At 39.5% G+C, this 17,133-nt stretch overlaps 1 protein-coding gene across 2 annotated transcripts in view; it reads left to right on the plus strand.

Annotated features, from left to right (window-relative positions):
• LOC102193428 (gamma-aminobutyric acid receptor subunit rho-1-like) overlaps positions 1–15,595 on the plus strand; it is an 18,761-nt gene extending 3,166 nt beyond the window's left edge. For both annotated transcript variants that reach the window (XM_013908446.1, XM_005723880.2), the window contains exons 2-11: positions 517–726; positions 4,964–5,014; positions 5,102–5,208; positions 6,167–6,234; positions 7,485–7,708; positions 8,700–8,782; positions 9,053–9,193; positions 9,678–9,830; positions 12,005–12,201; positions 14,168–15,595. In XM_013908446.1, coding sequence (XP_013763900.1) covers positions 620–726; positions 4,964–5,014; positions 5,102–5,208; positions 6,167–6,234; positions 7,485–7,708; positions 8,700–8,782; positions 9,053–9,193; positions 9,678–9,830; positions 12,005–12,201; positions 14,168–14,470 — 1,434 coding nt within the window. In that variant the 5' untranslated portion in view covers positions 517–619 and the 3' untranslated portion in view covers positions 14,471–15,595. The remainder of the gene's footprint in view (positions 1–516; positions 727–4,963; positions 5,015–5,101; positions 5,209–6,166; positions 6,235–7,484; positions 7,709–8,699; positions 8,783–9,052; positions 9,194–9,677; positions 9,831–12,004; positions 12,202–14,167) is intronic.
• Positions 15,596–17,133: the final 1,538 nt, after the last annotated feature.

The raw sequence follows: 17,133 nt of genomic DNA on the forward strand, positions 1-17,133 counted from the left end.
TATATATATATATATATATTACACCACAGCAGGATGGAAGATAATCACTCACCCGTCATGGAACCTCATAAAATCCTGCAAAAAGCATCAAGCAGAAATGCATTTTTGGAAAAGTGTCAAAATCAGACTCCAGCACCAGAAGGAGCTGGTAAGCCTCAGAGCTTCTTCATTCTCAGCTTCTATGCCTCTGTATCTCTGAAGCTTGACCTTACAAATGAGCACACTGCATCACTGTGAGAATTGGTGTTTCTGGGCGGTGCAAAGTGGAGTAGAGCACATCAGAGTGCAGGGTATCTGAGAGCAGCAGAGCACAGAGAGGCAGGCACATCCGCCGCTGGAGGGATCAAATCTGTACCATCTGACGCTCAAGGATTTATGGGTTTAGTCAAAATTGCTTTTCCCACTGTGCAGATTAAGCACCGTAGGATGTTTTCTACTCAGGCCGTAGAATAGCCCAGTGTGCTGCTGTCGCCGCCGCTGCTTCTCTTGCTGTTTTTCTCCTCCTTATCGGCTCAGGCGCTGGAGAAGGGAATGTATCAGGAAGGCAGAGTGCTCCGAACCCAGGAGGGGAGTGGATTCTGATTGACAGGAGAGGTCCGTCCTCTGGGGAATGTGAACCATGCAGGTGGATGCGGCGTTTGTGCTCTTCTGTGTTTGGCTGGCGGGCGCAGCTGGGAAGATGGTTCAGTCGAGAGGTCACAAGCTGGAAACCTACAAACAAAGCAGGTAACAGCAACAAGGTGTTGAATATATAGGGCTTTTTAAAAAACTGATTGCATTGCCTCAGCAGGATTCAACTGAATCATTTATTGGAAGATGTGCACAGAAACTGATCTGCAGAAGTTTCTAGTTTTTCATTAAGAACTTCATTTTATTCTAGTTCATTTTTCTTTTGTTTTAGGTGCACTCAGTGTTGTCCACTGTTTCCTGTGTCACCTGTGCCGCTCCCTCCCCCCTTTGAAAATAGATTTTTTTTTTTCAGACAGCAGATTGGAGAGAGGATAGAGTGGGAGACCTAAATCCCCACATCTATTTATGTATTGTTGGTGAATGCTGTGTTCTCTTGCCCCGCAAATGCTGCAGATCAGTTAATGACCGTTTTTCCCTACCGGCAGCAGTTGTAGTCAATTTCATTTTCAGGTGATTATTTAGGCTAATTGCTGCCTTGTCAATGCACCTATTGGATTAGACTTTTACCCCCCACTCTCCACCCCACTACCACCTTTTTTTTTAGGACTGAACTAGATGTGGGAGTCAATATAGTCGCTTCATTTCTGCACAGTATTGATCAAACAGGCTCTGACATCAGTGATTTAAACGGCAGGGATTTTTTTTTGTTTTTTGCAGTTTGACTGTGTAGCATAGCTGAAGAAAGGTGACCTTCACACTACAAAACATAAACACTAAAATCAAAATTGAGCCACAGGAGGTTGATCTTTTAATCTTTGAATGTAGTTTCCAATCCGATGTCAGGTATTTAGAAAGCAGAATATCTTAATGTTATCAAAAAGAATATAATTTTAAAGATTTTTTACAGACAAAGTAAGGCTCTAAGTAACAATTAAAGAAATGACCAAAATGAAGAAATGAAAGAATGACCTGGAAAAAAAAGTAATTAATTTTGGCAATACTTGGAGATTATAAACCTGTCAGCGAAGTACCTGATTAATTCACATGTTGGTTTAGCTCCACTGAGAATATTTCATGTTTTTATCAGTATGCAAATATAGAGGTACAGGTGTTTATTACACTTCAGATACACTTGAACTGGACTGAATCGCATTGGTAGGAAATAAACAAAGTATCATACACTTTGACAAAATGTTACCATTTTTTTTTCACTCATTAATTTCAAATGAAAGCACAAAAAAAAAGAGATTGTATCAAAATTCTGAAATATGTTCGTCATGTATTTGAAAAGCAACAGTTTAAATTTCCGGCAAAAGTGTTTCAAATGAGCAGAGTGTGATTATATCTTCAAGTGGCTTCTTTGGTGAAATATGCCAACAGCCCACTCAGTAGCAGAAAAAATACTCAGTTTGCTATTTCGTGAGATTTCGTAACACATTTTGAAGCTGAATATGTTAAAGACCTTTGGCTAGAATATTAATAATTATTGAAATTATGATATCGGTTGATTAAGTCATTCTATCAGCTCTACTACAAGATTATTTACACACTTTCAGATGGTGTTAAAACCCAATGAAAGCAAGACTCTGATCAGCGCACAACCCTGACATTTTTGCAAATAAATGCACTTTTCCCCATAAATAACCAGTGCAGATTGGCCTGTTCCAGTGTAGCTTTTCCAAATAAATGCTTTTCTTGTAGAATATATGCAAATAATTTAACTTTAGCCTAGAGCTGCCCCAGCTGAGAAACTGTATTTGCTTTAATCTCTGGTAAAGATAAGATTTAACCAAGCGGCAAAGTGCAAAACTGTACGCTATCAGCGTTGAATGATTTGCATCCACTTAATATTTTCAACAAAGCCTATCAAACCATAATCCCCCAGCCTTTAGATACAGTATCAATTTTTCATGCTATAACTGGTGATATTTATAGATCAGAGCTGATGCCAAACAACAATCGGCTCTCCATTAAAACTGAGTGAAATAAACAAGCTTGACGTGATGTATCTGCTGGTCTTTGATACACCTAGTAGTCCTTAGGTTTAAAGGATAGTAAGCGAGCGTGTGTGATGCTATTGGAGGCAGTGTCTGCTGCCTCTTTAGATGTAAACAAGCCACGATGAAATTCCAGTCATTTAAAGTGATCCTCTGAGCCCCGAGATGATTAAGAAGATCATTAAGCACAAGAGGAGCACAATCGTAATCGTCTGTGGAAAATCTGGAAAAAGACAGGAAGCACAACTGGCTCAAAGCCGCTGCATAATCTTTAAATGCCAGTGTCGTCTTCTTTATCACATCTGTGTTTCGCTGTTTGTTGTTTTCTTCCCGAACTTGTTAAAAGTCCTCTCACATCAGTCCTCTCTCTGCTCTGACATGCACAGCCTGTGAATACAAATCAAATGTAAATCTCTCATTTCTCTTCTAGCATGGGGGGGTGTGGGGAGGGGGATCACATATGCGTATTTAGAAATCAAACCCTTTCTCCCTGTGTTTCTCATCACTCCACTCCTCTTCTCTTGAGTGTGAAATCGCAGAAGCGTCTGTGCGCTGCTGGCGTGGGCTGTGGGGGTAGTGTTAACTGTTTTACTTTCTTCACTCGCCGCCTTGAGGAGGATGAGCTGCGGGTTGGGGAGAGGGGGGAGGATTTGTGTAGGACAGCAGAGTCCCAACATAAGAAAAGATCTGAGGAAAAACCTTCATGAGGTTTAAAGGATCAATTTTAATGGTCGCTCTGATGATTCCTTGGAAAGAAAAAATTTAATGAGAAAAAAGAATCACTCCTTGCCGCACAAAGACAAAATTTAGTTGCTACATGCTTGGTTAAAGCTGACTGGTTGGGCTTTTTTAAAAATGTTTTAATATTCTAGAAATTCAGCTTATACGTGCATAACTGTTAGCAAATTAGCCTATTAGCCAAGAGTAAAGCGGTTCATTTCTGTGACGTTAGCAGCAAATGTTCAGTAGTTGTTGTGAAGCTTTTTTTCAAATGTAAATGAACGAATCGTTCTATAAACTTTGAACGCCCTCTTCTTTACTTTAATGTTTCGTTCTGCTTTCTGCCCTCGTGGACCGGCATACATAAATGTGTCCAGATCGACCGCCACGCAAATATGGCCCATTAACCCTCATGCAGACTCTGCAGTGACGTGCGTACACGAGCCCGCGGCGGCAGAAAACATAAAAAGAAAAACATTTGAAAAAGCAAACAATGTGGGGCCATAGAGCAGAGCAGTGTGCAGACAGGCTGTGTGGCGTAGGCAGGCAGAGAAAGGATTGGAGAGGCATTTCTGCCAAGAGGATTAGGAACCAGCTGCTGGATAGACGCACACGAGGAGGGCCCAGCACCCGTTGCCCATGAAAGCGCTGGAGCCAGCAGCGATGGAAACCCTCTTCTCACTGTTTCATTTTGCTCTTGTGCTCTCTCTGCTTTGTGTTTCTCCTCCATCTCTCTCTCTCTTCCTCTGTGGTATTTCCTTAATGCACGTCTGTAGTTGTCACAGGGATTTGGCTCTCTGTCTGTCACAGCATGCTCTACTCTATTAATCCATTTTATGCTTTTTTGGAGTTTATCATTCTCTCGCTGTGTGTGTGTGTTTGTGCGGACTGAATATGCTGCCTGAAAGACATTTATACAGAGGCAGCCCTCTTGAAAAGTGACACCAGAAAAGAGCTGGATTGCTCTAAATTGGATGTGATGGGCATTATTTGCCCTCATGTGATTTGTGGATGAAATGTGCCTGACGTAACCGGATGTACTACATCTCCTTAGGAATGGAGAATGTTCAAAACAACACGTGAGAGCAGCATAGATTTAGGCTGGGGGGTGGGGTGCAGGGACAGATGGTTTTCATTATTGGCTCGTTATTTTTTTTTAATCTGTAAAAAAAAAAAAGTGAGCCGAAATTCATTTTTACAGACACCAAGGCGAAATGTTTTGTTTTTCTTTGTCACCCATATTTAAAAGCAGTTATTTACGACAGACAAACCTTAAAAAATCTCCACACGATTAAAAAGCAAATCTAGAAAAATATACCCAGGGTGCTTTTCTGCTTGTCTGCCTCTTGGTATTCAATATTCAAACACAGTTTCTGCTGTATTTGGCCTTTGATCATCCCAGACTCTAAATAAAAAATAGTATTCGAAAGTAACCTACAGAAACGCCACGAAGCATTCCTCAGTGTATTCAAATAAATATGTGAATTTACAACCAACAAAAAAAGGAAAAGGTTGAATTTCTAAGGTAAAACAAAAGAAAGCATCACAATATCTTTGATTAAAGCTCTGCTGCGTTGTAAGGTGGTCTCATTTGCATATCTATTTTAATGGAACAGGTTGCGAAGAGATGCCAGGATGGATGGCGGAGGAGGTCACAAAACTGGAAGGTAAGTTGTACAAGTCTTTTCTGGGTTATATTCAGCATTCAAATCTGTGTAACCACATGTTTATTGTGCATTTATTATTTTTTCCAGCCCAATTTACAAGCGAAGCCCAGACATGACAAAATCTCTGATGACAAAATCCGAGCAGCTCCTGAGAATAGACGATCACGATTTCACCATGAGGCCAGCGTTTGGAGGTCAGAAGCTCTTAATTAATTAGGAAAGAAAAAGAGATAACATTAGCATCCTTGTGGATCAAGTGCAGCTGAATACGATCTGTGCGGCTTCCTTGTGAGCGTTAAGCTCTTGACTGACAACCTCCTTTCAAGTTGTGCGAGAGTTTCCTTTTCCAGTTCAGTGCTTCACAACACCAGAGTGTTAACACATTTCCTTTCGCTTCGCTGCGTGTTAGAGGGATTTGATGTCAGCTTTCTTTAGGATTATGTTGAAATAAAGGCACACAGGCTTTTGTTTCAGAAAATACACTAAGTAGTAATGTTTTTATGTCTTTTTTAGCTCTCTTTATGCATCTGTCTGTCGAGATAATATGAGAGTGCCCTATTTAACCAAAAAAGTAAATAAATTAAAAAAAGAAGAAGGAAGCCACGTGCTGTTTTTTTTGTCAGACCGCTTTTAATCACACAACAATCTGCTGCTGCTGAAAACAACACCAGATGACCCCTCGCTGAATCCTTTTTGGCGGTGTCCGAGTTTAACCAGCAGGTACATCTAGAAGGGAAAGCTAGCGCTGTATTTTACTCACCGCCGGATCCGCTTTGAGCCGTTATTATGACCTGATTGTATCTGTGCGCTGGTGGAGGATGATCGTGGTGATGCAGAGTACAAAGGCTGAAATAGGTCAAAAGAAGAAATCGGAGCCAAACTGTAACCATCATGTCATGAGCGGCTGCTCTGTGTGTGTGAGATCACGGTTCCTGTCAGAAGCTGCGTTTCTGCAATAAATAAAAAAATGGTGGTGGGTGCTGTCACATCCATAAGCAGGCAGAAAAAACAAACCATGTCCTTGCCTATTTCGATTAGTGCATTCATTTTTCTTTAGGACTTTTTGCTTGTAGTAAGTCATCTTTACTTTTTGCTTGCTGAAAAATAATGTCAGCACTAATGCATTTCTTATATGATGCCATTTTCCTTCAGGTCCTCCAATTCCTGTTGGTGTAGATGTTCAGGTTGAAAGTCTGGATACCATCTCAGAGGTGGACATGGTAAGCGTGATGCTGCACAATGCAGTGCTCAGCTGTTATACCGAGTGCAGTTTTAAGGTAGGTGCACTTTGGCCCCTGTCTTTGCAGAGGAAAACAACTACTGTTCGTCTTCCATAAGAGCAGACTTATTTTTATTCATGGCCATGGTTCAGGGGGTTGGGAAGCTCATCTTGTAACTGAAAGGTCGCCGGTTCGTTCCCCAGCTCTGTCTGTCTTGGTTGTTGTGTCCTTGGGCAATACAGATCACATACCACATACTGGTAATGGAAAAAGGGGCCGATGGCGCGATATGGCAGCCTCGCTTCACCCAGTCTGTGGCTACAACTGTAGCTGCCTCCACCAGTGTGTGAATGTGTGAGTGAATGAATAGTGGAACTGTAAAGCGCTTGGAGGGTCTCGAAAAGTGCTATATAAATGCAATCCATTATTATTAAATATTTTTTGCTGCTTTCTGTTTCTTGGCAGCATAATTTCAAGGAGAAATATTGCAGTGCTGTTATTTAAAACTTTTAATCTTGTTAACACGTCCTATTTTTCACACGCTAGTCTCGTCAGGAGTTTAAAAAAGAATAGCAGTCTATGCCACGGCTGAGTATTTCCTGGGTGACGTGAGCGTTAATGACTCTCATCACAACTACTGAGCCAGTGTTTGAGCAGCTTTAGCACTTCTCTTTTGTCATAGATGGCGATGAGGAACACTAGCAACACCTCATCAACCTCATGAGTGTGAATATTGCTGTTCCTTTAGAATAACATTAAAAGCATACCATTACATTGTGCCATTCTCATATCTAAACCCTCTACAATTCTCTCTTCTTCTTTAGAATTGTTTTCTACTCAAACATATGAACATAAGCCTTAATTACACCTTAATTACTGCAGTATTAGAACTTGCCATTTCTTAACTGTTTAAGGAAGTTTTACTGAGTTTGATGAAGGCAGGTGAGATGATAAAAGTAGGCACAAATTAAATGAATACTCACTTTTTCATTTTAACTCAAGAGTCCATGAATTTATTTTGTGACCTTTATGTTGGGAAACATAAAGGTCACGTAAACTGTCCATAAAGTAGTGACCAACACACTGATCGTCATTATTATCAGTCAAACAGCATCATAACTTACTTTTTCCCAGGGGACACAAGATAGATTGCGAATGCTAGACTTTTTTTTGCAAAGCACGACATATAGTTTATAATAAAGTGAAGATCCGAGTACTTTATAACACTCTCGTTTCTTTCTCCCTTGCAGGACTTTACCATGACGCTGTACCTGCGTCATTACTGGAAGGACGAGCGGCTTTCCTTTCCAAGCACCAACAACCAGAGCATGACCTTCGACAGTCGCCTGGTGAAGAAAATTTGGGTTCCTGACATGTTCTTTGTTCACTCTAAGCGCTCTTTCATCCACGACACCACCACCGACAACGTCATGCTGAGGGTTTATCCTGACGGCAATGTGCTCTACAGTCTCAGGTAAACCGCACTGCGTGTCTTAACATGGCAAAGAAAGACTCGCTCACTCTGAGAGCTTTTAACCCTGAAAGTGCTTTTCGCAAGCACTTTATCTTTAATAGGCACAGTGAAAGGAAGGCTTAATGAAAATTATGAAAACCACCACATAAAACCACCCTATAAAAAGGTTTCATTCCAAAAAGAGAGAAACAAAACGACCTTAAAACACACAACCATGCAAAAATCTCTAAAAAGGTCGCCTTTGATTTCCTGTGTGGAACATCACAGCAGGTCCATCAGCATTTCGTGGAACAGCATTTGATCATTCTAATCAGCGTGGCAGAGTGGAGAGGAGAAGTCAAGTCATTTTTTAACCTCTATTCAATCAGGAAAGTCATTTCTAAACCCGTTTGTGTTCCAGTGACGCTGTGGCATAAGGACACTTGATTAAAATTGGAGAAAACAAGTGTGAGAGTGGATAGAACTCAAACAACCCTCCAGTGGGAGACTGTATAACATAGGTGTCCAAATTTGGCCCGCAGCCTAATTACATTTGGCCTACGAAGCCATACCAAATTACTATTAGAGCTGGCCTACTGGTGTTATACAGGTAATATATATATTGTTTAGTATTAAGCTTTGCTTGTTCCATATTCAGCTTTCCAGCAAAACGTGTTTGAGTCCATAAGAAAAGATTCATTCTTATATCTGGAGGAATAAATATATTTCAATAAATATTAACGTTAGCCCGCGACTTTGTTCCAGTTTTGAATTTTGGCCCATTGTGTATTTGAGTTTGACACCCCTGCTGTATAAGAAGGGACCTGGAAAAAAAAACATCTTTAATAATGCTCTTTCAAAAACGGCTATATAAAAGGGACACGTCAAGTCAGAGTCTCATTACGATGCATAAAAGAACCAGCCTGAGTTTGAACTTTAGAAACCTGCATAAGGAGATTTTTGAAGCTGACATTCCTGCTCCTCTGATGTGTCCTGCCTGTTTTCCCTGCAGAGTCACAGTCACTGCTATGTGCAACATGGATCTCAGCCGCTTTCCCCTGGACACCCAAACCTGCTCGCTGGAGATTGAGAGCTGTGAGTGAATTGAACAGAATCTGGCCAAACATGTTTGTCAGACATACCTCTTATTTTCTCTGGGAATCTTTTCTCTTCATTTTCTAATTCTTTTCCCATAACTTCACCAGTCCTAAGTCTGGGAAAGTCCTAGGATTGTAATTGAAACTCTCAGCATCTACGAGAAGCTACTGGGGCTTTGGATTCGGCACTTTTGTCGTGTTTCTTCGGTTTTTTCCTTCGGACCTACGTTATCTGTCCTGATTTGGTTTGTTCACATTTCCTCTGCAGATGCGTACACAGATGACGACCTGATGCTTTACTGGAAGAAAGGAAACGAATCCCTGAACACAGACGACAGAATATCTCTGTCCCAGTTCCTCATCCAGAAATTTCACACCACCACCAAGCTGGCTTTCTACAGCAGCACAGGTACCGTAATCCACAACCCACCTACTTCTAAGTCAGACACCGAAATCCAACCGATTATGTAAATGCGACAAACGCGCGCGTAATGCATGCAAAACTAAATCACAATTGAATTAAAATTTCAATAATTCTAATTTTCCTTTGTAAGTCTTTTTCAGCTAAAGGATCAAATCTTCCATACAAGAAAACGGTGTCCGTTGAATTATAAACCAAAACGACTACACTAATATTTTATCCTTACTACGAAACAAAATGAATCAGACTCCTGCCAACTATTTGCATGCTGCTAGAAAGCCACACTGAGAGCCTGGCAGCCTTTTGATTATCATATGTCACTTTTCAGAGCAACCTGAAGCATAAAAGGGATTTGGTGTCCTATCATTCTTTGCCAGAATAGCTGAGAACCTCTGCTTAAAGTGCTGATATGGTATATATGCCAGCCAGCGTATGACAATGTGTGAATAATGGTGATATTTCTTCTTCCTAGGCTGGTACAATCGTTTGTACATCCACTTCACCCTGCGGCGCCACATATTCTTCTTCCTGCTGCAGACTTACTTCCCTGCTACTCTCATGGTTATGCTCTCCTGGGTGTCGTTCTGGATTGACCGAAGGGCTGTCCCCGCCAGGGTACCGCTAGGTACGCCGCCCTACTTAAATCAACTATTATTTTACCTTACTTTTATTTTAATTAGACATGAAAAATACTGAGATCTATCCCACATTTATGACACTGATTATTTAAACTGACATAAAATAAAGAACAATGAACAGCACCTAATAAACTGCAAAATACAAATGAACACACTAGATTATATATTAATACAGTAATTTAGATCATTCCAGAAATCCAATGAAATTATCTTCATTTCTTTCCATATTACCACCGAGTGAGATAAAGCTCAAAAATGAACGATGAAGTAAATCAATATGTGGGGTTGTTTTGGGGTTTTTTTCATGTTTATAGTGCTGTGCAAAAGACTTGAGCCACCTTTCCTTTCTTTATTTTTTGCTTCAAACGAGTCAGACTTTCTCGTAACTCTCTTGAGCACTTGGGACATTTTTTTTAAATTCCTTGTGTTTGAACATTTTCAGAGGAATGTTTTGTTGTTTGTTGAGCTGCTTTACAATGACCAGTTTTATATCTTCAGGCACGTTGTTACTAGCAGCAAAAACACATTTGTTCCCATTTATTTAACCGAGCCTTTGAAAAATCTCCATAAGATAAGACAGCTTGACATGCATTGAATAGTATCTTGTGCACCAACCAAGTCTTTCCCAAGGAACTAACTGGTGGAAACTTGGCTGACCTTGGCATTATGTGCAGTGTGTCCTTAAAAAATGTGAGGAGAGAAAAGAAGACGTGAAAGGCCTAAAAAGCTATCTACAGCAGATGAACACTATCTGAAAGTCAACAGAAAAGAAATATGGGAAAGAAATATGGAAATACAGAAGAAATATCCTGCAAAGATGTGACACGTGAACTATTGCTAAAGCTTAATGAGAAATAATCTCAGTGGAAGAGTTTCTGTCAAAAATTCTTAAGGAAGGTAAACAATGAGAAAATGCTGAGGTATAGCAAATTACACAACGGACTAAAGTGGATCAAAAGTGGACTAAAAATCAGTGGCAACAGGTCTTATGTAGTGATGAATCTAAATTTACATTTTTTGGATCAAATCTTTGTCAGTGTACAGAGATCAGGAAAGAGGTAGAACAATAAGTGTCTGCAGCCATGTTCCCATGTATGTTTGCATATTTCAATAAATTACTATATCTATTTCTCATTTTCCTAGCAAAATAATCAATGAGCCAAACTTTTGCATAGTACTGTATATGCTGTGGTTGGCACTGTTAAATAATAGAAGAAGCGTCTTTGTTTGAACCTCTTGGCTGGCTGGGGCTTGTGAAGCTCGCGTGTTCCCCATGCTCCCCGTCTCCTAGTGGGTTTTCTACTGGTGCTTTCCAGTTTCTTCCCACAATCCAAAGCCATGCATGTTAGGATCATTCCTCTTCTTTCAGCTGTTCCCATTAGGGCTTGCCACAGCAGGTCATCTGCCTCCATCTCGCTCCATCATCTACATCTGCATGCTAGGTTCTAAACTATACGTGGGTACTTCTTTCTATCTAAAGCACAGTGAGAGTGGCAAATGTACCACATAAGTAAAATTTCCATTTCATTCTTGAAGCAAAGAGTTATCAGCTATGCTAGAAAACACTAGGCTAAACACTGCGTATCATTATCACTATGCGTGTTAGCATGGTAAGGCTAGCTAACCAGCTACCAACACAAGAAGAATTTATTAAGAAACTAAAGACTCTGAATCTTTAGCTGATAGTGAAGTTATACAGGGAGTTTAGCGCTGACTTGGCAATCCATCCGACAGTCGTTTGATTCAAAACCCCCAATTTAAGCCAAGTGGTGCTAGCAGAAAAGACTGACACGAGCTGGGTTATTAGAATTCAGCCTAGGAAAAGCATGAATCATCGTACATTTCACAGTATTATGCAATAATTATCTGAGCTGGGACAAATCTTACTAGTGGAAAAATTTTAGGGAAGACATTTAGTGCATTTTTTCCTTACCCTCATCACTAATCATCTCAAATCCTTTCAGGGGGTCCAGACCCCCAGTTTCCCATCAGCTTTCACAGTGAGTAGGTGGAAGCTATTAGTGGAATCTCACCAAAGTCTATAGTGAACATAAAGATTCTGATTTATTACACCCCAAATGTAGCCATTTCTGAGCTATTTAGTCTGTGGGAGACTAAATAGCAACACAGCTGTGACTAAACTTTGTTCGATTCCCTTCAGGCATCACAACCGTGCTGACCATGTCCACCATCATCACCGGGGTCAATGCTTCGATGCCTCGGGTCTCCTACATCAAAGCTGTGGACATTTACCTCTGGGTCAGTTTTGTCTTTGTCTTCCTTTCGGTGATAGAGTACGCAGCGGTGAACTACCTCTCCACCGTACAGGAGAGGAAAGAGAGGAAGCTGAGGGAGAGAGTAAGTGTTCCTTTCATGTTTTTTTCCTCCTCTGACTTTGCCTCTGGTTAAGAACAGACTTAACTTTTGATTTTTTTTTAATGGCTCACACTGACAAATTTTACACAGATACTTTATCTTCACCACATCTGTGTAATGACTTATGCAGCAGCATGTTTTATTCTGACACATTTTTTTAGTTTTAGAAGTAGTGTAAGGATGCAAATATCTGATTTTTCTTTTCTTTTTTTGGATAAGCTGTGAAAGCTACAACCTAAAACAGTACTTAACAAATTTGTTTGTCCACTGCCCGATGTAAGGTTTATTTTTTTTATGTATTTAGTGGTTAAGGCTAAAATATAATTATTTTAGTCATCCATTCATTTTCAAATTTAGAGTAATAAAGCACACTATTATTTTTTTAATTAGAATCTCAAATTACTTATTTTGCTTGCATTTCCTGAACAGAACTATTAGTTTTTAAAAATATTATACTTGATCAAAGTCTTGTGTGCTGGCTCAGATTTGGGAATAAAACATTTGTTACTTAACTGATAAATAATAATAAAATTTTTAGTTTTAAACAAGTTTTTTACAGAATTCTAAAATATGTGTTTTCTTGTTTTATGACAGGTTAGGCGCTGTAACTGCTTACCTGTTTGATATTCATTCTAATTTCTAATTTTCGAATTTCCACAGTACGTCATATTTTTGGTACAGTACATTTTTTCCCTTTGTAGTTCTAAAATTTTCATTTGAAGCTTTTGGCCATGTCGTAAATCTCAGGTTTGTATATTACCTCACATTGTACTGGAATTACTTTATTAACTGAGCATTTCAAAACATTATCATCATGACCATAAATAAGGGAATCTAATATGTCATTGCTTACAAGAAGTGATCAAAATGCTCTGCTCATACAAAAAAATTATTTACATTTGGCCAATCATACCTTAAAGAGCAAAGCTGTTTCCAGCATAGTTGTTTTTAGTCACTCGCAAAAGTCTGTTCTGACAAATTATACAGACACAAGTTTGCAATTTCACCACGAACCTTAAACTGGCACGAAATGTGAACAACATCAGTGTCAAAATGAACAGACTTTCACTTAGAGGATCATATCGATGACAGCTGGGTCTGAGAGACCAAGCAGCTGTTTTCAGAGGAAGAGTCTATAATGTTCGAGCCCAAAGATAAGTGTGCGCAACTTTTCAATTGACATTGCTGGAGAAAGTGCTCCTTGAGACTTCCTCCTCTTCCACAAAATGCTAATTGAAATTCAAGATGAAGGGTTTCTGTTTTGACACACTGATGGACATTGAACGTGCACTGCAGACTAGTGATTAGTGTCAAAAGTAGCAGCTGGAAATGTTACAGAGCCGCACAAGTAACAACCTTCAACAGATGCACTTTGTGTATATGTTTATATACCTAATATATCTCAATTTTAATTGTACTACCAATCTGTGAAAATGCTCTACTTTTCTTAATTTGAATCTTGTTATTGGTACATGGTTATTGCAAATAATACAGTTAATAAAACCAAGAATGGAAACATTTACGAGACGTATTAATAGTTTCGTCTAGGCTGACCTGAATTTTATACTGAAATATTTTCCATATTAAAATAATTATAAACTGATGAAAACATGATTTAATAATTTATATGCATTTCCAATAAACAGATATATTTTCTTAACTGGCTTACTTTAAGCTGCTCTCAAGGCTATGGCAAATTATTTCTGGGACTACAGCTCTTTAACTATATTGGTATTCTTCATCTGCCAACTGCTGCAGCATATGGAGCCAAATTGCCCACGTACCCCGAGGAAGATTTCCAGCACAGACATCCTTCCATAAATGTTTCCTACCAAAGTTATTTAAAGGCCATGAGTGTACAGACAATCATACATATAGGAGGAATTCACTTATTTATAATGATAGAAAGTCTACTGTAATTCATAACTCTTCGTGTGTTTTTCGCTAGCTTCCATGTACATGCGGCATTGGCAACCCTGATGAAATGATGATCGACCCCCAGATCACTGGATATGGGTCCACAGATGTCAACATCACAGGAAATTATGGGTTGCCAGAAAACGGGGGCCGCCAGGAACGAATTTTGGCCCAAGTGGCACTGAACGACCCACAGATCACAGGCCAGGTGAAGGCATCTAGAGGCTACGTGAACATCTGGATAGACACCCATGCCATAGACAAGTACTCAAGGGTCGTCTTTCCTGGAGCCTACATCCTTTTTAACATCATCTACTGGTCCATCTACTTGTAACCTGTGATGCATGAAATGCTGTTTTGTGCATGCTGGGACAGCAGGGGCTCAGCTCAGGAAAGATGATGCTGCACTTGAAGTGTTTGGGACAGAGAAACTGCGCATGAGATGCATGGGGACCACTAACAGATTGGTGACCATTGCCTTCTTGACCCAGCCACTTAACACCGAAATATGAGCGACCAACTAACAGGACAGTCATCGATAGTCACTTCATCAGTTCTCTGGTTTCTGCTGTATCTATAGTTCTGTATCTATAGTTCTGGTGACAGAAAGATGTCTGGATGCTGTTGTCGCCTGAGGACGCAGAGATGCACGTACATGGACTTGTGTCACTCTTCAGGCTAACTACTTCTAGTTCTAGATGCAGTGACTCCAAGCACACGTTCAACACCGAAAGTGTGAACTGAAAACATACTGACATTGGCTAGCATTGCCAGCAAATAGATGGATCCTTTTTCCTCTTCTTATGAGCTACACCTGACAATCAATAAGAGACTAAAAATATTTAAAGGTATAATTTAACATGTTGAGAAATATGTTTGTTTGTTATATAGCGGCGAGAAACTTGATACCACTCTCATACTTGTAATTAAATATATGGCTAAATCCAGTAATAGCCAGTTAGCTTAGCATAAAAACCCTAACCAGGTTAAACAGCCAAGGTACTTGTTTCCGTCCAGCATTTCTATAATAACTACAGCAAGTTATATATTTTGACTGAATCCATACAGAAACAACCATAAAAGCCTGGTTTTATAGGGGGATTAGTGCTACTATTTCTCTACCGGTATAAATGCTTAGCTAATACTCAGAAGTCCTACTATTTTTCTAACGGTATGACTGCCTAGCTAACGCTCAGAGGCAAGAAAGAGTCTGGCAATTAAATTCCCAACAGAATGTCAATTTTTATAAAGATTAAAAAAACAGATTACATCTTGTTAATTAGTCAGCCTTTGAGGTGGTAGTTGGCAAATTTCGCCCAGCTGCTTCCCCCTTTTCCCCAGTCTTGTGTGCTCAGCTCAGCCGTCTCCTGGCTAGACCTTCATATTTACTGCAGACATGAAAGTGATATCACCACACTCTCCCAACTCTGCACGAAAGCAAATAAACATCTGAATGAAAGTAAATGTTTTTATTTTTAAAAAAAAGGCAAATTCAGAGCTTATTCTTGAAGTTCCACGTTTTCTTTGCAGCATGTTAATATGATTCAGTTTAGCTTAAATTTTCTTGTGAAATTTGTATCAATGCAGTTATTTTGATGTCAAGCTACTGCGCTCCGTTTGTGTGACTTGACAACGTTGAGTAAAAAACGCAAAGTAATGCAGTCGATTAAAACAACAAATGTAAAAATGTATGTTTAGAAGTCCCATGCACCGACTATGATATTAACTCTTTTTATTTTTTAATGTTTCTTCTTTTTATTTTTAAATACAACTGAAGCTCATCTCCTCTGTTTGGTGTTGTGAGGCTTTGAGGTTCGCTGTGACCTGTTAGTTGCTAGTTTTAACGTCTTTTTCAGCTTAAAAACAACTTTATACTTTGTTAGGCAAAAGATATTTTAAAAAAAATATTACAGGTATTTAAAACTGTCATGTATGGGAAGATGTTTAATAAATGTTTTGGTTTCTGAAAATCGGAGCTTGAGTGCTGAACATCGTAGAAACAGAGAGATGCTTAAAACCTAAAACACAACACTTTGGATCATTTGAACACAGTTGATCCCTTTATTTTAATCACATTTTTCTGCTCACTTACACAGTATATTTAAACAGTCCTGGAGGATAAGTCTTTACTGTTATTAGTCACTGGGTTGCTCACAGCTCCAAGGTCTTTCTTCTCGCTCTGGCACATGTCTGAGTGCTGATGAGCATTTAAAACAAATCATATACACTGCGTATTATGTAATGCCATTAACCACTCACGTGTGTGTAAAAGGATATATACATATACAATTACATTAAGGCTTTCCTCACAGAAAAGTGAGAGAGTGGGATATGCTGAAGCATGTTTTTGTTGTTTTTTTTGATCCAAGCAACATCCCGAAGGTGTCAATTTAAACTTTGTGCACCATCTTCTAATCTAGTGAAAGAAAATGCGAACAAAGGCATCACCACATCAAAGCTGGCAGAAAAGGATAAAGCATCAAAAAGATGTCCATAACCTGATTTTCCACCACATCTGGGCCCACTCTGAAGAGCCAAGATTTTTTATCAAGCTGTGTAGCTGATAAAAGTACGCCTAGAAATCTCAATGACTGAGAGAGAGGTAGTATGATCATGCAATCAAGTACAATAGGGCTACCCGTGGATAGAGTAATACATTTAGGGTTGATTTATTTAGAGGTTTGTGGTGTAAAACTGTGAGTGTATGCCAAACTCATCATCAGTAAATTCATGTTGTCCATTACCACAGACTAGAAAGATATTAGATGCCTTCATGTGTTCCCTGTTAAACTCACGATTGAATTTAAAATCCCTCTCCTCACATGCAAAGTCCTTCATATCTTAAAGAAGTCATAGTACCATATTGTCCTACCAGAGACTTGTGGTTCATAGAGTTTTAAATGTAGAATGGGAGGCAGAGTCTTCAGCTTTCAGGCCTCTCTTCTGTGGAACCGGCTCCCAGTTTGAATTTGGGGGACAGACACCCTCTCTACTTTT

Source organism: Pundamilia nyererei, unplaced genomic scaffold (genome assembly GCF_000239375.1).
Source record: "Pundamilia nyererei isolate P.nyererei 1_Seehausen unplaced genomic scaffold, PunNye1.0 scaffold00010, whole genome shotgun sequence".
Lineage (NCBI taxonomy): Eukaryota > Metazoa > Chordata > Actinopteri > Cichliformes > Cichlidae > Pundamilia > Pundamilia nyererei.